The sequence below is a fragment of the Microcaecilia unicolor genome, chromosome 5 (assembly GCF_901765095.1).
Source record: "Microcaecilia unicolor chromosome 5, aMicUni1.1, whole genome shotgun sequence".
In the NCBI taxonomy this organism is placed as follows: Eukaryota; Metazoa; Chordata; class Amphibia; order Gymnophiona; family Siphonopidae; genus Microcaecilia; species Microcaecilia unicolor.
Genome location: NC_044035.1, coordinates 73,266,817 through 73,292,149, shown reverse-complemented (window position 1 = coordinate 73,292,149; position 25,333 = coordinate 73,266,817). Strand labels below are relative to the sequence as shown.

Genomic DNA, 25,333 nt, shown 5'->3' with positions numbered 1-25,333 from the left:
TACAGGTGCTGTATTTATTTATGCTAATGACAACACTAGTGCTCTATCTGCATTAAAATATATATATTTTTAAAACCCTGTAAGTGGCACATTAAGGGCTCCTTTTACTAAGCTGCAGTAGTGATTCCCGCTGTGGCAAATGTGATGAAGCCCATCCAGTTCCTATGAGCGTCATCAGATTTGCCACGAGGGAATCACTAACACGGCTTAGTAAAAAGAGCCCTAAATCTGGGCTTAATGTTTGGGAAATTTCCACATTAAAATGTGTTAAGGCCAGATTTTACTGCACTTTAGTAAAAAAAAAAAAAAAAAAACAACTCCCTAAGTTTATAAACCAAAGATTTTTCATGTGATCTAATTATTAGGGGTTTGTGTGGCAAATATGTTCACCTTGTTTCATTTCCCATGACATTTTGTTTTGTTTTAATTTTTTTTTTTTTATTTTGTACAGTGTTGTCAATAGTGTGCACTGTTTTGCGATTTCAGGGGATTTTTTTCTCAATTATTTTGGGTTAAAAATGACATGGGACAAGTTGTTTTTTTACTAATTATAGGTGACACCTTCCTGAAAATGGAGGGTAATACTGAAACTGGTGGAGCGTATCTTTTTTAACACCTACATATTTTCTTCTTGACAGTTTCTGCAGGCAAAGATTACAAAGGCCCATTGAGTCACCTGTGTTTGAAGGCACTACATCATCTTAAATGTGTGGAAAAAACTGATGGACATTTGAAAAGATCAGACCATAAAAAAGACAGAGAAAGGTAATTAAATAATGAAGTATTGTATTTGCAGTATAGTTCACGTAGGGGTCCATTTATTAAGCTGTGGTAAAAGTGGCCTTAGCGTGCACTGACATGGGTCTTTCCCACATTTTAAGGCCATTTTTACCACAGGCATAAAATAGCTTATTTTATATTTTTGTATTAATGGATATACGCTAATATTGCCATTAGGGTGCAGCCATTTAAAAAACAATTACCCCATGAGCACTTCCACCACCCATTTTGTAGGCTGTAAGGGCTCACGTTATCCCTGTGCTAACAAGTTAGAGTGTGGTAATGTAGATACACTAACTGGTTAGTGCAGGAAGGCCCACTCTCCACCCATAAAGCCCCCCTCCCCCCTTCAAAATAAAATTAGAAATATTTTTTTAGTGAGCGATTAGTGCACGCACATTTCAGACTTAATGCAGTACCACCTGAGCACAACCCATAGTACTCCAGGCGCATTAGCGCCTAACAGCTTAGTGAAAGAACCTCTTAAATATGTACACTGTGTTAAAAAAACACAAAAACAAAAAAAAACCTATACAAGGCTTGTTTTCTGCATAACTGGCAAAACTTGACCAATTTCAATAAAATTTAGGACATATCATCCTGAATAAATTTGCAATAAGCCTACACTCATGCCAGCCACCTTACCTAAACAGCATTGTTGCCACCTAGTGATTATCATCAAGATACGCACAGATGCCATTTTCCTTTGAGCATAAACAGTTGCCATGGTTTTCAGTCAGGAGGATCTGATCCTTATTAAAAATTTGTATCTGGAAGTTATGGTTCTTGGTGCAAGAGTTTCCAGAAAACAGGTGGAAGAAGGTAAGCATGGAATATGTTTTGAAGAAATTGCAAGAAATGGGCTCATCTAATTGCCAGTCAGGAAGCGCCGGGGGGCCCGAGCAGTTCACACCAAGGAAAACACTGCGACAATTGAAGAACTAGGTAGTGAAGTAATGTCATTTAGGTGAGGTGGCTGGTAAGAGTGTAGGCTTATTGCAAATGTATTCAGATGATATATCTCAAATTTTATTGAAATTGGTCAAGTTTTGACAGAGTTATGCGGAAAACAAGCTTTTTGTAATTTTTTTGAAACACGGTCTAGAAATAAAGGCCAGCAAACAAGTTGCAGATGATCATCAATCATTTCGTGCACTGAGCTGAGGAAGGTTGAGTGCTAGCCAAATATTAGATTAGTTCAGTAAAACGTATTACCTGTATTCGCACACCTTTCTTTTTAAATGCCAAAGAGATTTCATTAATAGAAATCTTTAGGAGCATATCATCTAGAAATCTGTCATAAAGTGCAACTATCTAAGCATCTGCTTTCATAGGCAGGCAGGCAGTATTCCTAAGATCTCCGTAGAAACTTCTATAGCTACCAGTAAAGCTTGTCACTTCAACAGTTACTAGTCAGACTAACCTTTTCTTAACCCTGTGTATTTGGATTTTAAATTTATTTACGTTTCCAAATCTGAGCTCAAGGCAAGTTGAATGCAAGTACTAATCCTACTGACTAAGTTTCTGCTAGGTACTTGTGACCTGGATTGACCACTGTTGGAAGCATGATACTGGACTAGATGGACCATTGGTCTGACCCAGTATGGCTATTCTTATGTTCTTATGTAAGATCAATAGAGGTGTAGCAATGAGATCTTCCTTGTCATCAACTGCAGATGACTCCATTAACTGATGGGTTGTATCCACCTACCAGCAGGTGGAGATAGAGAACACTGAAAGCACATGGTGTTCCTGGACGCCCAGCCCCCCTTTGCCTTCAGTATATCTCTATCTCCCAGTAGGTGTGGACGTCACTTTCTCAGCTCCTGGATTTCTGCCTGGGGTGGCTCCTGTGCTTTGCCAGTAGAGCAGGGGGTGTTGTGGCTGGCGGTGCCCACTTTAAAGGCATACTTGGTTTTCCCTGTCCCTGCTTTACCCCATTCCCACTCCTCCCGGAGTTCCTCTGTGGCTGCCTGCCTCTAATTTTCCTCACAGTAAAAAATAAAAATCTGAGGCTTTCTCCAGAGCTCCTGGTTCGGTGCAGCTTGACCGAAGCTCGTTTGACTCGGTCTCTTGAGGTGAGAGTGGTGCCCAGCTCCTCCGGGGAGGTTCCTGCTGACAGCACTCTGTGCGGGGTAAATTTTGGGCAAAGGCACCATTTTGTTTTCTGTATTTGATGGCTGCTGAAGGGGTTAAGTGCTGCTCCCTCTGTGGGAAACGCAGATCAGCAGCGGGGCTTTGCAGCACATGCTGCCTAGATTCTAATGTTGGCACGAGCATGGCGGGCGGCAATTCTTCCTGCCCGACGGAGTTGGCAGTGGGCGCCATCTTGGACTCTCGCGGTTGCGGAGGGGTCTAAGTGCAGGGGGACACCTCGTTTCCAGGTTTCTAGAGGAGCTATTGCCTCTGCTTCCCCCAATGTGGGGGCGGATGTACAGGGTGAGTTTTTCTCCCCTGAATTTGTGCTGCTGATGCATAAGGCTTTTATATTAAAAAGAGCACTGCCTGATGCTCCTGACAATTCCTTTCAGACTGGGTTGGCTCCAGTTCTTGATAGCCCATCGTCTGCTGGAGACTTTATTTCTTCCCCCGAGCTTTTGGCTGACGCTAAGCGTAGACGAGTGAATACCCTGTCTGAGGGGGACTCTTCACTCTGTTCTCCCCTGTGGTCTAGTTTCGGGGAGTCTGAGGGGTCTGGCAGGCCCTCACGACTGATGATCCAGACGAGGGTGGCTGCTTGCCACAGGAGTTAGATGACCCTAAAGCGGTTCGGATTTTCCACCGCGACGAGCTGCCAGCTCTCATTTCTGATGCCTTACAGGCCTTTTGTATTGAAGAGCCTGACGAGGGCGCTGCCGCTTCTATTAATCCTAGGATGGCTAGTACTAAGAAGCCTTCTCGGGTTTTTCCCATGCTTGCTTCCATCCAAGAGCTTATTTCAGCTCAATGGTCTGACCCTGATGGTTCCTTATAGGTGGCCAGGGCTATGTGCCACCTTTACCCTTTGAGTGAAAGTCAGTTGGCCCTCTTTGGGATGCCTAAAGTGGATGCGTTAGTCATGGCTGTGACTAAAAAGACTACTCTCCCGGTGGAGGGAGGGGTCGCTTTGAAAGATATGCAGGACCGGCGGCTGGAATCCGCGCTCAAGCGGTCCTTTGAAATCATTTAATATCACGAACTGCACACAGCACTAGCCGGGTAGTGCCAGGGAGGTTCAGGATGGAGTTGGGGGTGGACCCAGAAGTTATCTGAGCATTGTAAATATTCAGTGCCACTCCCTGGATAGCAAATCAGGCATGTTAGATCACTATGCCGTTAGGTATCCAGGTACGATAGAAAATGAAATATCGGCTATACCCAGATTGTTTCCAGGTGCCACCAAGCACCCAGAGCGCTGATGGCACTGAATATCCATGACTAATTCAGCCAGCAGCAGCCAATATTTAAGAGAACGCTGATTGCCACCAGCTGAATGTTGACCAGCTTATTCCTAGTATATTGACCAACAACATTCACCACATTTGGTGACAAATAAGAAACAAGTACTTACTAATTGCTTCATGTAAATCGTGTAGTAATCAGATTGTGGTTTTTTTTCTCTCACTCCATTCCCATATCTCCTTGTCCAGTCTCCTGTTTATCACTAAGCTTCCTACAAACCAAGATAACAGCTTGTTACTCTGAATTGTGTCTCTCACTAGCAGGCGTGTAGCCATACCTCAAATTTTTTTTTTTTGGGGGGGGGGCTGAGCACAAAGTGGGGGGCACATCTTGCCCCACTACCCCGCTGCTTTCTGCCCCCTCACAACAACCCCACATACCTGGGCTGGCAAGGGTCCTCAAGCCCCACCAGCAGAAGCCTTCCTCCAGCGCTGTTTGCCTTTTGCTACCTGCCCTGCTTCCCCACCCTCGCGCGCATGCTCGGTTTTAGTGACATTGAATATGTGTGAAGCTTTGCGCACACTCAATTTCACCAAAAACGAGCATGTGCACTGGGGGGGGGACGAGGCAGGGTAAGCAGTGCAGTGACAAATAGCGCTAGAGGAAGGCTTCTGCTGGCAGGGTTTGGAACCCCCCACCAGCCAACCCAAATCAAATTTGGGGGGACCCAGGCCCCCCGTGGCTATGCCACTGCTCACTAGTATTCATTTCTGCTACAAAGCGGTGACTGTGAGATAAAGTTGTTACTATGGGAACTGTGAAAATGATATTCAAAAGATTTGTCTGGGTAATTTATATAGTTACTTGGACAAATCTTTATTTTCTAAAACTCTCCCTGCCACTAATTTTACAAACAGAGTTAACTAGATAAACACATTCAGTTAACATTGTCACTTGCTGTAGCATTGAATATTAACATCTATATTTATGGAACGCGAACAAACAATTGTGAGTTTAGATCATTCTGAGGAACTATGATGAACATGTGACAGTCACCCAGGGGTGGACTGACCATCAGAACAATAGGACATTGCCCAAGGGCCCAAAGCAGTAGGGGAGTCCATGCTCCCCTAGCTTCCATCTAATTTATTCAATTATGAGATGGTTAGGGGCTCAGAATGGACAGAACAGTCAGTCCACCCCTACGGTCACCAGTGAAATTGCAGAAGGTTTTTGGCCTGTCAGTACACTTTCACCCTGATTATTCCATCTTCTCCATTTTACTCATTTTAATTCAGACCTCTGCAGACTTGCAGAGCCAATCCTACCCTTCTTGTGGATGAGTTTGGCTGTGGAGTCATTGGGATCTTTGTAATTCCACTCAGCTGGAATGGGACTTCTGTGAACTTCTGTTGAACATCTCATTTTGACTTGTCTTTTCATTGTCTTATTTGGATTGCTAGGTGTTGACAAATCAAGCTGCTTTTGGCTGTCAGGTGTCCATTACGGGTGGTTCTGATCAGAATATGTTTTCCCTAGTTTTACTGAGTCTGTAGTTTAATTGTATTTTATTATTATTATTATTATTATTATTATTTAGCTTCCACTTGCACTACCCCTAGAGACCAGTTCTGTTTTGTCAATCCACTTGGAGACAAGTCACAAGGTCACACTCGTACATTATTATCATACTACTGTTTTTGTCGGAAAATGAATCTAAATGTAGAAGTAATTTGCCTGTTCAATTTTACATTCCTGCTGAAACATTCAAACTGACACTTAAGTTTTATAGCAGGCTTGAATATGTTTTGATTTCCATCTTTACAGGGTGTATCTGTGGGCAGAATTAGCTAAAGTTGCACGGAAACAAATGGTTTGGGATGTGTGCCGAGCAGCATGCAGGTTCTGTGTTCTGTATGATGATGGTCAATGGAAGATGCAAAGCTCAGATCACTGTAAGTTTGATTCAGTAAATGGTACTACAACTGTTCATAAATTCTTCCTGTGCAATCCGTCATATTCGGAAAATCAAGATACGAAAGCGCAAAACCCCTACGAGAGAAGTTACACTGGCTCCCACTCAAAGAACGCATCGCGTTCAAGGTATGTACCTTAGTTCACAAAATCATCCACGGCGATGCCCCAGTCTACATGTCAGACCTGATAGACCTACCACCCAGGAATGCTAAAACTTCATCTCGCACATTCTTTAATCTTCTTTTCCCCAACTGCAAAGGTCTAAAATACAAATTAATGCACGCATCAACCTTTTCCTATATGAGTACGCAATTCTGGAACACGTTGTCACGCAACCTAAAAGCGATCCATGAACTGACCAACTTCCGCAAACTGCTGAAGACCCATCTCTTTGACAAGATATACCACAAAGATCAACACATGTAAAACTCCACACATATATCCAGAAATGTTAATAATGCCTTCTGTTATATTAGTATCATGTATTCTATTACCATGTACCCAAAATCCTTCTGTAACACCAAATGTCTATTCTCTTCATATTTCCACTATCCACGATGTATTGTAAGCCACATTGAGCCTGCAAAGAGGTGGGAAAATGTGGGGTGCAAATGCAATAAATAAATAAAATAAATAATGCAAAAAATGTAACAGGCTTCTTTGTTTAGACGAATGTATTGTCCCCATTCATGTTTTGCTCTTTAGTTTAGCAAGGTATTCCCATACCTGTTCTGGTAACTCCTTAATCAGTCTCGTTTTCAAGATGTCTGCAATGATTATTGCAACAGATCCATCTTTCTAGGACAGAAACTCTATAATGTCTTCCCATTTCCAAAGATGAGGTGAGATACCGACGTATCATTTTACACACTTTATTTACTAATCTAGGTGATGCTTCACCATGAACTTCTAGTCAGGAGTTTCCATGGCAATATAATCCAGCATAATCCAGAGTTTATTTCAAACAGACAGAAAAGTTACAGCTCACAGCTTGTCTATTCTTTCATAGTAGATCATTCACACCCAACTGCAGAAACACAACATACAGAACCATCTACACAGCAGGATTCAGCTACCTGGGATCCAAATGGTGGAACTCAATACCAAAAACCATAAAAAGCATCTCTAAATATCTTCAGTTCAGAAAAGAACTGAAAACATACTTTAAAAAAAAAAAAATTCTATTGCTAAACACGTAAGCTACAAATGACCACTTTTAAACCACAACTGTACAACACTAATGTTAATTGTTCTGTAAATTGTAAGCCACTTTGAACCGAAACTTATTTTGGATAACAGTGGGATACTAGAATGCATAAATAAATAAACAGACCAAAGCTTAGGTACTTTAATCTGCCTTACTCTCAGCTTCCCAACCATTGACTTCCCCTTACATACCCAGTGACTTTTATTTATTTATTTGTTGCATTTCAGGCTCTCACTTCATTTCAGGGACCAGCTTTCCTTACATTTAGGTCTTATGCATCTATCCTCCTCCTCCTCCTCCTCCTCCTCCTCCTCCTCCTCACATTCTGGCTTTTACTCAACTAGCAGCTTTCCAGATTGGTTCTGGATGCTCAACTGTTTTCATCTGTTTTCTGAACCCCAGCTGCTTCCTCACCTCATATCCCAGACTGCCCTTCACCTGCATGAGTTCACTTCCAACCAGTTCAATACACTCAAGAATTCATCTCCCCATGGACTCACTTAACACGGTAACACCTGGTAACAGTAAGACAGAGCTCTAATATGCTCTTTTGAATGCACTTTAGTTGTGAACTGCTATATAACTAGTGACAGGCTACTTACCTTGCCACTATGGGGTAATTTTGTAAAGTGGGTGCTAGGTATGCACATAAATCCCTCTGGCTGGCTCTGACGCTGATATTCAGTGACACTTAACTGATAGTGCCATTGAATGTCAGCACAGACCACTGTGGCACTATCCAAGTAGTCCTGGGATTGCCTAGGGGCAGAACCAGGATGGAGCCAGCACCAGTGGCGTACCAAGGGGGTGGGGGCGGTCCGCCCCAGGTGCACGCCGCTGGGGGGGGGGGGTGCCGCGTGCCTGTCGGCTCGTTTTCATGCTCCTTCTGCCCCGGAACAGGTTACTTCCTGTTCCGGGGCAGAGAGAGCATGAAAACGAAGAGCCGGCAGGCGCGCGGCACCCCCCCCCCCCCAGCGGCGTGCACCCGGGGGGGTTCTTTCGCCGGGGGGGGGGCATTGCGCTGTTCCGGGAGGGGGGGCGCTGCGCATCGGCGATCCGCCCCGGGTGTCAGCCCCCCTAGGAACACCACTGGCCAGCACTTATACAATTAGCATTCAGATTCAGTAAATGGTGTCTAAAATGTAGGCACGTCAGAATGATGCACATAGCGCTATTCTATAAGCCACGTCTACAGTAAGGCGTGGTTTATAGAATAATGCATAGGCTGGGAGAACATGTATACATTTAGGCGCAGCCATTATTGCCACTGAAAACCTGGTGTAAATACTCGCACCTAAATGTACGTGCATTCTCCCAACTTCTATAACAACATGTGTAAATTTGATTGACACCCCCAACACACCTACACTCCTATGGCCATGACCCTTTTCAGTTGCGCACATTGGAATTTATGCATGCCTCTTTTTAGAATATGCCTAAAAAGAAGCGCATGTAAATTCCAATTACTGCCAATTAGTGATGATAATTGGTTATCGGCCAATTATCATCACTAATTGGCTTATTACTCAGTTGAGTAGCACGTGTAAATTGGCTGCCTGCACGATTTAACACGTGCTATTCGCTGCGCTTTATATAGAATCCAGCCCTTAGTGGTGATTTTCAGTCCTCTAACTGGGTAAGTGCCTGAATAAAGTTAGGGCAGCCTTTTTGCTGTCCTAACTTTATCCGGGCAGCAGTCTGAATATCAGCTGGTGGCCAGCCAGATCTGGCTATTCAATGCTGGTACCAGCTTAAGCCCTCATGACTGTCAGCATCTTAAATTTGATGACTTTCACAGGCTCAGGATTGGCCTGTTAAATTATAAGCCCTCTGGAAACAGGAAAATACCTTCTGTATCCAAATGTAACTCGCCTTGAGCTACTAATGGAAAGGCGTGAGCACGAGCCAAGCCAAAGTACCCATTTGGTTATAAGAACATAAGCGTTGCCATACTGGGACACACCAAAGGTCCATCAAGCCCAGTATCCTGTTTCCAATAGTGACTAATTCAGGTCATAAATACCTGACAATATACCAAAAGAGTAAAACAGATTTTATGCTGCTTATCCAAGAAAAAAGTGGTGGATTTTTCCAAGTCCATCTTAATAACGGGTTGTGGACTTTTCTTTTAGGAAATTATCCAAACTTTTTAAAACCCTGCTAAGCTAACTGCTTTTACCACATTCTCTGGCAACAAATTCCAGAGTTTCATTACGCATTGAATGAAGAAATATTTTCTCCTATTTGTTCAAAATTTACTACTGAGTAGCTTCATTGTGTGCCCCCCAGTTCATGTATTTTTGGAAAGCGCAAACAAGTGATTCTGTCTACCATTTCTACTCCACTCAGTATTTTATAGACTTATATCATATCTCCCCTCAGCTGTCTGTTCTCCAAGCAAGAGCTCTAGACTCTTTAACCTTTCCTCATAGGGAAGTCATCCCATCCCCTTTATCATTTTTGTCACTCTTCTCTATATCTGCTATATCGTTTTTGAGATGTGGTGACCAAGATTGTATACAATATTTGAGATGCTGTCACACCATGGAGTGATATAAAGGCATTATGATATTCTCAATTTGTCCTCCATGCCTTTCCTAATAATTCCTAACATTCTATTTGCTTTCTTAGCCACTGCTGCTCACTGAGCAGAAGAATTTAACATGTCAACAATGACACCTAGATCCTTTTCCTGGGCGGTGACTCCTAGTGTGGAACCTTATATCGTATAGCTATAGTTTGGATTCCTCTTTCCTACAGTACATGCGTCAGTTTGCACTTGTTCACATTAAATGTCATCTGCCATTTCAATGCCCAGTTTCCCAGTCATATAAAGTCCTCTTGTAATTTTTCACAATCCTCTCATGATTTAACAGCTTTAAATAACTGTGTCATCAACAAATTGTCAAATGGAAACTCAGGGCCTCTTTTAGAAAGCCACACTACTGATTCTCAGAGCCCTCAATGAAAAGTTTGCTTTCTGTCCTCTCAAATTATGGAATTACTAAAAGAAAGGAAGAAGGAAAGCAAAAAAACAAAAACCCTGTATATACTACCATTCCCAGTGTAAATAGTTATGTTTCTTTTTTAAAACATTCATGCTATGGAGTGTTCTTAAATTACCAATAGTTAAAAACAAGTAGGAAAAAAATCATGATTTTTATTACTGTTATCCAATTTTACCTGGATAAACTGTTGAGCAGGCTATTTAAATAATTTGTCCAAAGTTACACAGCCAGCATAGAAGTCTGAATTAAGATATAGGTACCATTACTTTCTGAAAGAGTGCACCCAGTCACCAAATTAGATCACCAACTTGATTGCTAAAACATTGCTGCTAAAGGGGAAGACAACAACTTTTGAAATATCTACTTTGCTTGCAGGTCCATTTCTTCAAGTGAATTTTCAAAGGGAAAGAGAAATGCTCAGCAGGCTTTCACTTTGAATATTCAAGGGCCAGCCAACACCACAGATACTGTAAACCTGAACCTGCAAACTTTGCATCTCTCTTTTTCACATTTTTTCTAATTTCTCCAGGCTTTCTGTCCCTGCCCCCTGGCTATGTGGAGAGAGAAAATTATTTGTTCTGTTTGATCAAGTTGCCTGTTCTGATTTTATCCCAGTGTCAGCTTACTTACCTGGCTAAAATAATGCCTTTGTGATACTTTAATACTGAGCTTTTCTATCTATTTAACTATAGCCTTTCATCATTTATAGCACAAAGGGGGCAAGTAATCAAAAAAGCTTATGGTTTTTACATAAGAATGAACTGCTTTACATGGATTTGCATATTTTGCATCTTATTACTATGTAACCTGCAGCTATCTAAATATCGCTGTGGTAAAATAATTCAAGCAGTGTTAGGGCCCTTTAGGTCGCGTTAAGGGCTAAGGAGCCCTTTTACAATTGCCCATAAAGGCCTACGCATGTCCAGCATGCGCCAAATCGGCATTACCACCTGGCTTGCATGTGTCCCGGGCAGTAATTCTGATTTTGGTGTGTGCCGAAAACACGCACTAGAAAATGTTTTCTAGCGCAGGGCGCTAACACGGCGTTAAGCGGCAGTTGATGCGTGCTGAATGCTTACCGCCCATGTAGCATGTGAGACCTTACTGTTAAGTCAATGGGTGGCGTTAAGGTCTCAGGCCGAAAATAGACGCACGCTTGTTTTCATTTTGCTGTACGTTTCATTTTCTGGCCCATTTAAAAAAAACTTTTTTCTAGACGTGGTCATCAAATGTCCCAGTGCGCGTCCAAAACACACGCCCACACTACCACAGGCCACTTTGTGGCGCACCTTAGTAAAAGAACCCTTTAATAATGCAACTTAAAGCCCTAATACAGCTTGATAACTTCCCCCCAAAATGTTTGTTCATTTTTGTAGCTGAGGCCATAGTACTGCAGCAAGGAATCCAGGTTTGGATCTGCTGTCTGTCGGGGCTTGATGGGTCTGGATGTGGTGTGTTGAGTAGTGCACTCAGGCTGAGGAGAGAGAGAAGTGGCTCCCAGTACGGTGTGAGAGAGCACCTTGAAATGGACATTTTAGTTCTTGGGCCAGTGAGTACCTTGCACCATGTGAATATGTCATCAAAAGAAGGGGGAATGGGTGAAAATATATAGCACAGACTACCAGAGGACAAAAATAGAAAAACAGGAGTGAAAGACAAAAGGACCAGTCAGCATTTCTTTGAACATTTAGGGTCCTGTTTAGTAAAGCATGCTAGCATTTTTAGAGTGCGCTAAAAACTGGCACATGCTAACGCGAGACACCCATATATTACTATGGGTGTCTATACTATTAGCATGTGCTAAAAACATTAGCGCACCTACAGTGCAGCTTAGTAAACAGGGCACTGAATGTTTTTTATAAAAAATTTGAGAAAAATATAAAAATTCTTCTTGAAAACTACTGAACTATTTCTTTCTTTTAGCACCGAGGAAACAACAACGTAAAAGTGTGGTAGCATCTGATTTTCGAGTTGTGCAAGATTTTCAGCCTTTCGGTTATGAAAGAGATTTACTACGGATTTTAGCAGAAATAAGGTTTATTAATGCTGAGGTTAGTAAAGGAAATGATGTCTCCTGTACAACTTTTTCTCCTTTTATTGTTATCTCTGCTTAATTCCTGTTAAACTCTTTCTTAGGTCTTAAGTATTTGTCCAGTTTTATTTACTATACTAAGATTACTCATGCACACAAAGTATGTGACATCATCCAACAGCACCAGGAAGAAATAAATTTCCCATTCCTCAGAATTAGTGTAAAGTTCTGAGCATGCATGGTCCATCCTGTATGCAGCAAACATCTCCTGACTTTTCATTGACAAATCTTCTCTTCCATATTTCTTCTATTATTTTTTTTATAATTTTTTTAGGTTACGTTTCTTTTTGCAAAAAAAAAACCTGTTGTAAGTTGCTGTTTTTCTTTGACATTGTGAGGTCATTTGTAAACAAAGCCAGGTTTTAGATCGTGGGCATGGGTCATGCATTTGATGGTTTATAACTTCAAACTTTCTATTAGTCTTAAAGGGCATCTTCCCACTTTAAGGCACCAATGAGTCATTTTACAAAGGCGTGCAAAAAAATGGCCTGCGGTAGTGTAGGCACAGGTTTTGGGCGCGCGCAGAATAATTTTTCAGCACACCTGTAAAAAAGGTCTCCCCCCCCCCCCCCCCCCGAAAATGGATGTACAGCAAAATCAAAATTGCTTCGCGGCCATTTTGGGTCTGAGACCTTACCGCCAGCCATAGACCTAGTGGTAAAGAATTTTGGCATAATGACCTGCCTTGCGCCGGAAGAAGAGGACCTTGGCTGGCGATGCTGGGGGAGGGGGGTCGAGAAGGTCATTGGCGGGGGGGCAAAGTTGTTGGTGGTGGTGGCGGCGGCGGCGGTGACGGGGGGGTCGGCAATAGCGGGGGGTCGGCAATAGCGGGGTGGTCGGCGGCGCCGGGGGGGTGCTAAAATGTGCTGGACCCCTCTCCCACCGAAGTCTGGCTGCGCCCATGATTTCATTTAAAAGTAATCCATCCCTTTGTACATATCCTGGTACATAGTCACAGTATTTATTTATGAAACTGGCCACATCTCTATCAAAGATAATTTAGAAGACAGCCAAAGTTGAATTTGAAGTTCTATTCCTGAAGAAGATGGGAGAATCACGTCCCATCTTGAACCTGAAACTTATTTTCCTCAAATGACCACTTTCCACCACGACCCTGTTCTTAAATAAAGGGAACTGACTGAGTTTGGTAGATTTTATTTATTTTGCCATTCGTATTCCACATTTCCTCAATGTGGTTGGTCTCAATGTGGCTAGCAGTGAAGGTAGAGGAGACAATAATTGTGGGTGGGAAAATGTGGGATACAAATGTTACAAATAAATAAATAATTACAGTGATGTAGTGCGTTTAGGACAGGAGGTTCTGGTTATTGAAAGAAGGAGAGGGATGGTGGAGGGTACTGAAGGGATAGTGGAGTGAAATAACTAACTTAGGGGTCCTTTTACAAAGGCACACTGAAAAGTGGCTTGCGGTAGTTTAGGCGTGGGCAGAATCATTTTTTAGCACGCCTGTAAAAAAAGCCTCTTTTTTTGCCGAAAATGGACGTGTGGCAAAATCAAAATTGCCGCACGCCCATTTTGAGTCTTTGACCTTACTGCCAGCCATAGACCTAGTGGTAAAGAATTTAGACGGTAAGGACCTACTCGCATCAGATGCCGCTTGGCACACATCCGCTACACATGTCCAAAAATAAAAAATATTTTTCAGAAGCGCGTAGCGGATGTGCCAAAAATGAAATTACTGCAAGAGCCTTGCGGTAGTCAGGCAGTAAGTCCATTTTCGCTTGTGTTGGGCGCACGTAGGTGCCTACGCGGCTTAGTAAAAGGGGCCCAGAGTGATACATTGGTGAAAAGGACAGTTATATTGAGCAAAAGGTCTTATGCATTATCAACATGAGTTTGTTATGTGTTAACTTTATCAAGCCATAAAGAGCATATGTATATATATTTCCAGTCACACCACTAGACACCCTCCAGCTCTTATAGATGCACAGCCGTTTCGCCTGGGTGCTGGACATGCACTTGTACTCTTACTTTCTAGTACAAACCTTATGGCTGCCACACGGTTGCACAGCCCCATAGAGCTTCAGGCCCTGGGACTGAAAGGGTTATTTCCTCCATACTTACAGAAGCAGCAGCCTTTACATTCAGTACTGGGACCGGTGCTATTTAACATATTTCTAAATTATCTGGAAATTGGAATGACGAATGTGGTGATTAAATTTGCAGATGACACAAAACTATTCAAAGTTGTCAAAACACATGCAAATTGTGAAAAATTGCAGGAAGACCTTAGGAAACTGGAAGACTGGGTATCCAAATGGCAGATGAAATTTATTGTGGAGAAATGCAAAGTGATGCACATTTGGAAGAATAATACAAATCATAGTTGCCTGATGCTAGGGTCCATCTTAGGAGTCAGCACTCAACAAAAAGATCTAGGTGTCGTGGAGGGGCATAATCGAACGCGAACGCCTATCTCCATGGGCGTCTATGTCCGAAAACGGGTACGTGAAGAGGCGGGACAGACCGTATTTTCGAAAAAATGGACGTTTTTCAGCTGGGCATTTGTTTTTTTTAGCAATAATGGAAACTAAAAACGCCCAGCTCAAAAACGTCCTAATCCGAGCCATTTGCTCGTAGTACACTCACCCCCCTGACATGCCAGGACACCAACTGGGCACCCTAGAGGTCAGTGCGTTGGACTTCAGACAACGCTCCCACATGCATAGCTCCCTTACCACGGGTGCTGAGCACCCAACCCCCCTCCCCCAAAACCCACTACCCACAAATGTACAACACTACCATAGCTCTTAGGGGTGAAGGGGGCACCTACATGTGGGTACAGTGGGTTTTGGAGGCCTCCCATTTACCAGCACAAGTGTTACAGGTAGGGGGGGATGGGCCTGGGTCCACCTGGCTGAAGTGCACTGCGTTACCCACTAAAAGTGCTCCAGGGACCTGCATACACGCAGTCCTCTAGGACCTGTTGCTGCTATATAACATTGGCACACCAGTTGACACATGAAGACTAATCTCTCCGAAAACGTCCTTTATTGGAATAAGCACGCTTACTCACAGTTAACTGCAGATCAGAGGTTGTGCCCCACTGGCAACGAGTCTCCCTGGTACTGAGATGAGTAGTAGGTCAGAGCTGGCAGAATGCTGTACAATGCCCTCTTTCAGCCACATTCAAGGTAAGAACTAAGTTCTCTAACGTGGCTAACACGTGAAAGGGATCTAAAACTTGCTTACAAAAATGGCCACTACCTCATGGACTACCGGAAACAAAACAGGGCACACTCTGACCCAGCAGAGGGAAAAGCACCACGGGAGTAGAGCCTACCAACTACCAACATCGTGAGCATGTGGCACAAGCTAGTGGAATCACGGAGCCCAATACCCTACACCCACCACAATGCATTGCTGATGTGACTCTGCAGTGCCCTTAACAGAAAAGGTGTCACACTCACCCGAGAGCCACATCAGAACCAAGGAAAGGCTGTCAGAGGATAGAACACATTCTGCTGTCATGGAGGTGGGTACGGCATTTGAGGCTGGCATACAGGCTGGAAAAAAAGTTTGTAAAGTGGGAGTTTTTTGGTGGGAGGAGGTTAGTGACCACTGGGGGAGTCCGGGGAGGTCATCCCCGATTCCCTCCAGTGGTCATCTGGTCAGTTGGGGCACTTTTTTGGGACTTGTGTGTGGAAAAAAAGGGTCCAAAAAGTGACCCAAAATCGCTGTAAAACCGCCTTTTTTTTTTCGATTATCAGCTAAAGACACCCATCTCTGCTCAGCCGATAACCACGCCCCAGTTCCGCCTCCGACATGCCCCCGTCAGCTTTACCCGTTTCTGCGACGGATTGCAGTTGGAAACGCCCAAAATCGGCTTTCGATTATACCGATTTGGGAGAAAGATGCCCATCTCCCGATTTGGGTCGCAATATAGGCGTTTTTCTCTTCCGATTATAAACAGGGTAGTAGACTATATTCTGAAATCTGCCCAGTGTGTGGCGGCAGCCAAAAAAACAAACAGGATGCTAGGAATTATTAGGCAAGGGATGCAAATTTAGATAAGAATATTATAATGCTTCTGTATTTTTCCATGGTGTTACCTCACCTTGAGTATTGCGTTCAATTCTGGTCTCCATATCTCAAAAAAGATTTAGCAGAATTAGAAAAGGTTCAAAGAAGAGTGACCAAAATGATAAAAAGCGATAGAACTCCTCCCATATGAGGAAAGGCTAAAGAGGTTAGGGGTCTTCAGCCTGGAAAAGATACGGCTGAGGGGGGATATGATTGAAGTCTATAAAATCTTGAGTGTTGTAGAACGGTTAAAAGTGAATCAATTTTTCACTGTTTCAAAAAGTACAAAGACCAGGGGACACTCAATGAAATTACATAGAAATACTTTTAAAAACAAATAGGAGGAAATATGTTTTCACTCAAAGAATATTTAAGCTCTGGAACTCCCTGCCGGTGGATGGGTTAACAGCGGTTAGCATATGTGGGTTTAAAAAAGATTTGGACAAATTCCTGAAGGAAAATTCCATAGTCTGCTATTGAGATAGACATGGGGACCCCACTGGTTGCCCTGGGATTGGTAGCATGGAATGTTGCTACTATTTGCGTTTTCCGCCAGCTGCTTGTGACCTGGTTTGGCCACTGTTGGAAATAGCATACTGGGTAGATGGTCCATTAGTCTGACCCAGTATGGCTATTCTTATGTTCTTATGTGTTATCAACATGAAAGGATTTCCTGAAAAAGAAGGCTTTCAAGAGTTTACAAAATAGCAATAGTTGCTTTTGTTAGAGATTTCCAGATTTTTGTGCTTATGAAGGAGAAGCGGCCAAGTATACTGATTTATAATGCAGTCCTGACCCCCCACTCCCTGTAGCCTCCTCCCCAGCCTACCTTTGATATCTCTGGTGGTCAGGGCAGAAGCAGTGTCCACTCGCTCCTGGCCATTGGAGCTCTGGCTTCAAAATGGCCACCACAACCTCTCGCAGCAGGCTTACGGTAATATTCATCCCTCTCCTGGTTTCAGTTTGGCTGGTTAGTGCCCAATTAAGTGCCACTGAATATTGGCAGCTGGTACGCTGACCACAATATAGGCAGGCAGGAACCTCTCCTGCCCACTTAAATCGCTTTCAGTTTCAACCCTTTTAGATAGGACAGCTATATGTGGACGTGATGCTTCTTATGCATGTAAGTTGCAAAATCACCATGCCATGTGTAAGTGCCAAGTTTGTGCTGTTCACTTTTTCAATGTGTATATTTGTAAAATGGATGCACTCCTACACATCCTTACTACATATTTTACAAAAGCTTCTCATTCTGCAGAATTTATGCATTGTTTTGCTGAAATTTAGTATGTCCCAATCTGGACATCTCAATTCCAATTTCAGCGTTCTGTGTAAAATTTGTTGCTACACAAAGGAGAGTTCAACTCAATTCCTGTGCTATTGAGTCAAAAAAACAACAGGCATTCCAGCTATATTGCCACTTTAATTAAGGTTTTTATAAAACAATATACTGAAATAAAAGTAACCAGCAAAACGCTAATAATATGGTGATGCATTTTTACTTAATGTTTCTTGACTAGCTTTCATTTCAGAACGAGAAATGACATCATGATCTATTTTATGACTCACTCATATTTTCTGGGAAATGCAATCTTTCGCACTGACCTGTTCATTCTGTCTGGACCCGAGAGGAATGGACTGTTATCTGTCAGAAACTAATCAGGACATGTGTTAATATAATAAAATGGTTTATTTTATTTCTTATCCTTTATTTCTGTGCATTAAAGTCTCAGTTATATTTGTGTGGGCAAATACACATGTACAGGTACTTTCTGACAATGATGTATACTTATAAGCTCTCCTTACATAGGCATTTTCTGGGTTGTAGTTTGGGCAGAGCAGGGCAGAGGTGCAGTGTATATGTTTGTTTTATAAAATACATATGTAAATGCATAGCATTCAAACATTAGCACCTTTGGTGTAGCGGGGTATAATTTTGTGTGAAAGCCTTTCTCCACTATTGGGTTACTTATGTGCCCAGATTCCTTTTGAAAAAATAGGTGTCTTTTTTTTTTTACTTTTTATATAGGCACCCTGTTATAAAATTAGACTCTACATGTAGTTTTCGTATCTGTAGTATTTTTTAAAATTAAAAACACATATTGGAGTGAATTCTATAAATTGCACCAAAAAATCAATGCCAACCCCACCCCACCCCCATACACACATACACACGTAAGCGGTATTCTATAAGCAGCGCTTAAAGTTCAGCATGGTTTATAGAATAACGCTTAAGCGGAGAGGTCACACGTAAATTTAGGTGCCGCTGTTTGCACCAACAAAAACATGGCACAAATGGAGTACCCCTAGTCTATGATTATGTGCATAACTCAAAACCATGTCCCCGATCTACCCTGAAACGCCCATGATCCTCCCATTTCCGCATCCCCAATTTCAGGCCACATGTAAATTTTAGGCATGTACGTCCCAATTAAATCTAATTAGTGCCAACAGTTGCTTGTTAAAAAGCCAATTATTGGCACTAATTGACTCATTCTATTTTTATTTATTTAGATTTTGCTCACACCTTTTCAGTAGTAGCTCAAGGTGAGTTACATTCAGGTACACTAGGTATTTCCCTATTCCTAGAAGGCTCACAGTCTAAGTTTCTACCTGAGACAATGGAGGGTTAAATGTCTTGCCCAAGATCACAAGGAGCAGCAGTGGGATTTGAACCAGTCACCTTTGGATGTCAAACTACTAGGCCACTCCTCCACTCCTATTAAATTGCACGTGCAAATTGGGGCTGCGCCTAAATTAGAACTGCAATTTTTGGCGACTTTTATAGAATCAGGGGGATTTTGTTAACCTAAATATCAAACATCCAGTTATGAACTCTAAAATAAGGTTACATCTGACCTATGAGAGAGATGTCAAGTGGCTCCATATTCTAAAAATGTCAGACTGTGGGAATGATATTCAACATGAACTATAAAGTAACATGTCTGTTTATCTTTTCTATATACTTTCAGGCAACTATTCACTTACTAAGATCAGAGGGAGCTCAACTAAATGAACGTGCCGTTCTTCCTGAAGATAAAAGCAGACATTCAGCAGAATATGTTCCAAAATACACTGAGCAAGATCCTGAGTGGATAATATACAGGTGATATAAAATGAAGAAGTGGCCCACCAGCTCTGCAGTTTGTCATCATTCAGTTTATGGGATTTTGATTCTAGGACCCGTTCCTTTTTCTCTGATGTTCAGGGGCTGGGGATGTATTGGAGACATTCAGTCTTATTTTCGAAAGAGAAGGGCGCCCATCTTTTGACAAAAATCGCAAGATGGGCATCCTTCTCACCAGGGCCGTGCCAAGGGTCTGTGGTGCCCCCCTGCAGACTATCAGTTGGCCCCCCCCCCCCCCCCCAGTTTGGCACAAGATGCAAAGGAAATAGGAGCTGAAAGATGGAGTGCATCTTTGTGGGATTGCTGAACAAATAAAGGGTTTACAACCACTTAGTTTTATGTTTCAACATTTTTATTGATGAGGAAATAAACATGGTATAACAGATACCATAAAATATAAAACTTCAACAGTACAATGGAACATCACATATAAGTATTGAACAGACCATCATCAAATTTTTATACTCTCCGCTGTGTGTGCCAACCAATATTGGGGATAGTGTGTTTAAACTTCAGACCAACTCACGGTAGGTTAAGGAGCAAACTTCGCCCCCGTGGACTAAGTCCTTGTATATATCGGCCTCATATTGACATGAACTGTTTTTTTTTCTTTTCGGGGCTCCGTTATAACCACTACTACTACTACTTATTTATATAGCGCTACAAGGCATACGCAGCGCTGCACACCATACACAAAGACAGTCCCTGCTCAAAGAGCTTGCAATCTTAGATATAAGACAGTACACAGACAGAACAATTAAGGGTAAGGGAATAGAGAGGTGAGGATAAAGGACAGGGCAAGTAAGTTAGGAGTCAAAAGCAGTGGTAAATAAGTGGCATCCTTGTCATTACATTTACTCTGAGCCATCATTTTAAAGTCAATTACTTTGTTTTTTTACAATATAGTTGCTGGATCCTAAGCACTACTAGAACTGGAAATCTACTATAATAAAACGCAGCCTCAACGTTCTGAGGACACTGACATCACTGAAGTCACTCACACACCGGTTTGTGGTTTCATGGTGGTAAAGCCACCACAACATCTTCATGCCCCGCCCTTGCGTCACACATGATGACATTGAGGGCAGAACACTAAAACAAATTTACGCACGGGGAGCAGTACCCTACTCCTCCCCTTCCAACAAATCCCAGCCGCCGCTGACGTGCACATGAACCCCGCCCCTTTCGCCACATAGCCCCGCCCACGGTAGCACACGCTTAACCTCACCAACCTCCCTCCCTCCCTGTCACCTCCCCTCCCCTTACGCATGTCTCCCTGGTGGTCTAGAGGTACCTGTTCCGTCGGCCCAGGAAAGAAAGAGCCCCCTCTTTCCTCCCGTAGCAGTGGCTTCCTTGCTGCATGGTGTGGGAGTCCGGCTCTCGGCGTTTCAAAATGGCCGCCGAGAGTTCAAGCTGCCTCGCCGAGACTTCAACTCTCGGTGGCCATTTTGAAATGCCGAGAGCCGGACTCCCACACCATGCAGCAAGGAAGCCACCGCTACGGGAGGAAAGAGGGGGCTCTTTCTTTCCTGGGCCGACGGAACAGGTACCGGAAGGGGAGGGGAAGGGAGTCCCGTGCCCGCTAGCGCCCGTTTCATCGGCGCCAGAAACGGGCCATTTTTACTAGTATTATATGACTGTTATACTTATGTCACAATCCATTTTATTACTCATCAGCTTATCTTCCTTTCCTCATGCCTTAGTCTCCCCTCCTTCCTCCCTGATTCTAGCTTGTTCTTAGTCCCCCCCCCCCCCCCCCAACACACAGAAATTTCCTTGCCTTCTTTTTCCTATCTTCCTCTTTGCCTTTGTGTTCCATCAGCTCTTATTGTCCTTTCCTGCCCTTTACTCTCTCCTCCTCCTTCGTTCCTCCCTGATTATAGCTTGTTCTCTCCCCCCCCCCCCCCCCCCAGAAATTTCCTCCTTGCCTTATCTTAAGATGGATTGGTGCTGTGCTGTAACGCAGCAGAAGACCCACCTGTGCTTGAATCTCTTCTCCTATCACTCAACTAGTTTTTCTCCTCCTGCTCAGGTTCTCATTAGGGAGCTATCACTCATGACCTTTTTCCTTCTTTCATACATTGCCACCAACAGTATCCATGTTTTCTCCCACACCCGGCCTTTCCCTTTCCTATCTCATGGCTAATTCCAGCAGCTCCCTGGCCATCCCTAGTACACTGTTTCCCAACCTTTTCAAACCCAAGGCACACCTACACTTTCAAAGATATTGTGGAGCAAAACAACCTCGGCAGTGTAGGCCAGCCTGCCAGCCATTACAATAATGAAAACTAAGTTAAACAAGGCGTCCCTCTTTTTTTGAATTTTAAATCCTGTTAAAAAACGTACTTTTATGAATTGACTTATAAGTTACAAATTGTTTTTGAGTTGTAAAGGCTGAATTATCTCCTTACCGATGATAAAAACGAGCTGCGGGAGCGGGGAGCAGCAGCTGATCAGATCCAAGGGCGCCGGCTCTCCTCTCTCCGTCTCCGTCCCAGCACTACTCAGTCTCCAACGTGGCGGCGGCAAACACCCGTCCCTTGTTTGGAGTCGAACTGCCTGCGAGGCTCCAGGCGCGATGACGTCACGCCGTGCGTCACGCTGGGGCGGTGCTTAGCCTAAACTAAACAGACGAATGAGCGCAGGCTGCAGCGCACGGGAAGGCAGTAGCAGCCAGAGCCAGCAGCGCATGTAGGCGCCAACGTGACTCGAGAGGTTAGTATTTTTTAATTTTGTTAAACACGGCGGCGGCGGCGCCCTTGAAGGTGAGGCGCCCTCCTGCCGTGCTTACCCCGCTTACCGGGTTAGCACGGCCCTGCTTCTCACAGGGTCACCCAAATCGGCATAATCGAAAGCCGATTTTGGGCATCCTCAACTGCTTTCCGTCGTGGGGACGACCAAAGTTCACGAGGGCGTGTTGGAGGCGTAGCAAAGGCGGGACTGGGGCATGCCTAACATATGGGCGTCCTCGACCGATAATGGACCTAGTCCTTTTTTTCTTACGACCAAGCCACAAAAATGTGCCCTAAATGACCAGATGACTACTACTACTATTTAGTATTTATATAGCGCTACAAAGTGTACGCAGCCACCGGAGGAAATCGGGGATGACCTCCCATTACTCCCCCAGTGGTCACTAACCCCCTCCCACCCTCAAAAACAATTTTTAACAATATTTTTTCCAGCCTCTATGCCAGCCTCAAATATCATACCCAGCTCCATGACAGCAGTATGCAGGTCCCTGGAGCAGTTTTAGTGAGTACTTCAGTGCACTTCAGGCCCATCCCCCCTTCCTGTTACACTTGTGGTGGTAAATGTGAGCCCTTCAAAACCCACCAGAAACCCACTGTACCCAACTGTAGGTGCCCCCCTTCACCCATAAGGGTTGGTGTCCTGACATATGAGGGGGACCAGTGCACTACGAATGCTGGCTCCTCCCACGACCAAAGGGCTTGGATTTGGTCGTTTCTGAGATGGGCATCCTTGCTTTCCATTATCGCCGAAAATCAGGGACGACCATCTCTAAGGTCGACCTAAATTTCACGATTTGGGCATCCCCGATCGTATTAACGAAATGAAAGATGGACGCCCATTTTGTTTCGATAATACAGGTTTCCCCGCCCCTTTACCGGGACGTCTTCAGGAAAACCTGGGCGCCCCTTTCAATTATGCCCCTCGTGAGCAAGAACTGAGAATTATTGCTGTGGCAGAGGAGTTGTAGAGGAAGAAGGATGAGGCCTAATCAAAATTTTAAAAATCCTGACTGGTAACATGTGAGATTGAGGCAGGTTCACACTGGCCTGGAATTTTAGAGGTCGTGGAAAGGATGACAAGCCAAATTAAAAAATTAAAAACAACTATGGAGAAAAGCGATGCAGTAAAATTACACTATAGAAAAAATAATGTTACACATTGGTTTCACATGGATCATAGAATAAAGCAACAAGTTACTCAAACATCAGCTATATAATGATCATTATAAGCTGTTGTAGTGAAGTACTACAGTAGTGAAACTACACAGGCTACCAATCAAGGAAAGTATGGCTTTCAAGATTTGTACCTTTGTTCACAGAGTAATACATGGTCTAGCCCCGAGCTATATGTCTGAACTAATTGACTTACCATTTAGAAACACAATTGAATCAGCCGGAACATACTTAACTCTTCACTTCCCAAGTTGTAAAAGCCTGAAGTATAAATCAATATATGTGTCAAGTTTCTCTTACATATGCACACAGCTCTGGAATTCTCTACCAAAATGCCTGAAATCTATGAATAATCATCTAGAATTCTGAAAAAAACTAAAACCTCACCTGTTCAAGAAGGTATACCCCACAGTATCTGACATAAACACTGAATAATATGGTATTTTAATCAGGAAACGGACAGTTTTCAACCCCGACGCATGATCACACCCTAACATTTTGTCTAAATCACCCCAACCTATTTACCTATACTTCTTTACTGTACTTGTCACTGTAACAGTACCCCTATACTGTATTTTTTCACACCGGAGTCTATAACCACCTCTTCGGAACGATGTAAGCCACTTTGAGCCTACTAATAAGTGGGAAAAGGTGGGCTACAAATGTAATAAATAAATAAATAAAAGTTGCATTATTTATATAATTAAATTTGATTTGATTTGCTGTCTTCCATTATAAATTACAGAGCGGACTATGAAGTCTCCATTAAAATATAACATTGGAGAAAATAAAATGAACATAATAATAATAATAATAACACAACCATCATATAAATAATGAACCTATAAATACACCCCTCGATATTCATCTGGCAGCGGTCAGCATTTTTTTAAATGCTAACCATTGCCGGCTGGATTAGCCCAAGATATTCAGTGCCAGACCATGTGCGGGCACCAGCACTGAGTATCTGGTGCTAATTTGTAGCCTGGCCACCAGAGTATATGCAGATTCCAGCTGATAGTCAGCTAGGGCTCACATAAGACAGTTATACGGGCTCAGCTGAATATCAGCCTGGACCCGCCTGTTTTTTTTTTTTTTTGAAGTGCCGAGTCCTCCTGAAATGGCCACTCTCCTGCCATCCCCTCCCTCCAGCCTGCTCAGGTTGAGACCCTCCCCCTGGCACATTTGCCCCCCCCCCCACAAGACTACCTTGGGGGGTCATTGGAGGCAGGAGCAAAGCTGCCTCACTCCTGCCCTTTGTGGCTGCTAAGTGAAAATGGCTGCTGTAACCTCTCACAGTACTTTGTGTAATACCACGAGCTGCCGCAAAAGGTCACTGCAGCCATTTTCACTTAGCAGCCGAAAGGGCCAGGAGCAAAGGGGCTTCACTCTTGTCCACAACAACCCCCAAAGACCACCAGGTGGAAAGGTAGGCCTGGGGGGTTGAGGCAGGGAGGTCGTTCCGGGGGAGTGGAGTGATCTGTTCATGGTGGTGGGCTGGGGGAAGGGGGAGGGAAGGAGGGGACTTTGTCAAGGGACCAAAGGGGGATCAGGGAGGATTTATTTGGCAAAAAAAGTTATACGGGCGCCAGCGAATATTCACTTCTGGCATATACATAGCTAAGCAGTCTAATTTAGGACAGCTTTTCAGGTTTCCTAAATTAGACCGCTTAGCTACGTGGGTGCTGGCACTGAATATTGCCAGCACACGCATAACCCCGGGCTCCTCCCTAACGCCCCCCCCCCCCATACCACATGTGACAGAACAGTGTAAGCCTGTAAAATTGCCTT

General features: G+C 43.5%; 1 protein-coding gene across 1 annotated transcript in view; it reads left to right on the top strand.

Annotated features, from left to right (window-relative positions):
* CFAP46 (cilia and flagella associated protein 46) overlaps positions 1-25,333 on the top strand; it is a 418,285-nt gene that overhangs the window by 88,576 nt on the left and 304,376 nt on the right. The window contains exons 15-18 of the mRNA XM_030202994.1: positions 639-765; positions 5,989-6,116; positions 12,277-12,404; positions 19,462-19,595. Of these exons, the coding sequence (XP_030058854.1) occupies positions 639-765; positions 5,989-6,116; positions 12,277-12,404; positions 19,462-19,595 (517 nt within the window). The remainder of the gene's footprint in view (positions 1-638; positions 766-5,988; positions 6,117-12,276; positions 12,405-19,461; positions 19,596-25,333) is intronic.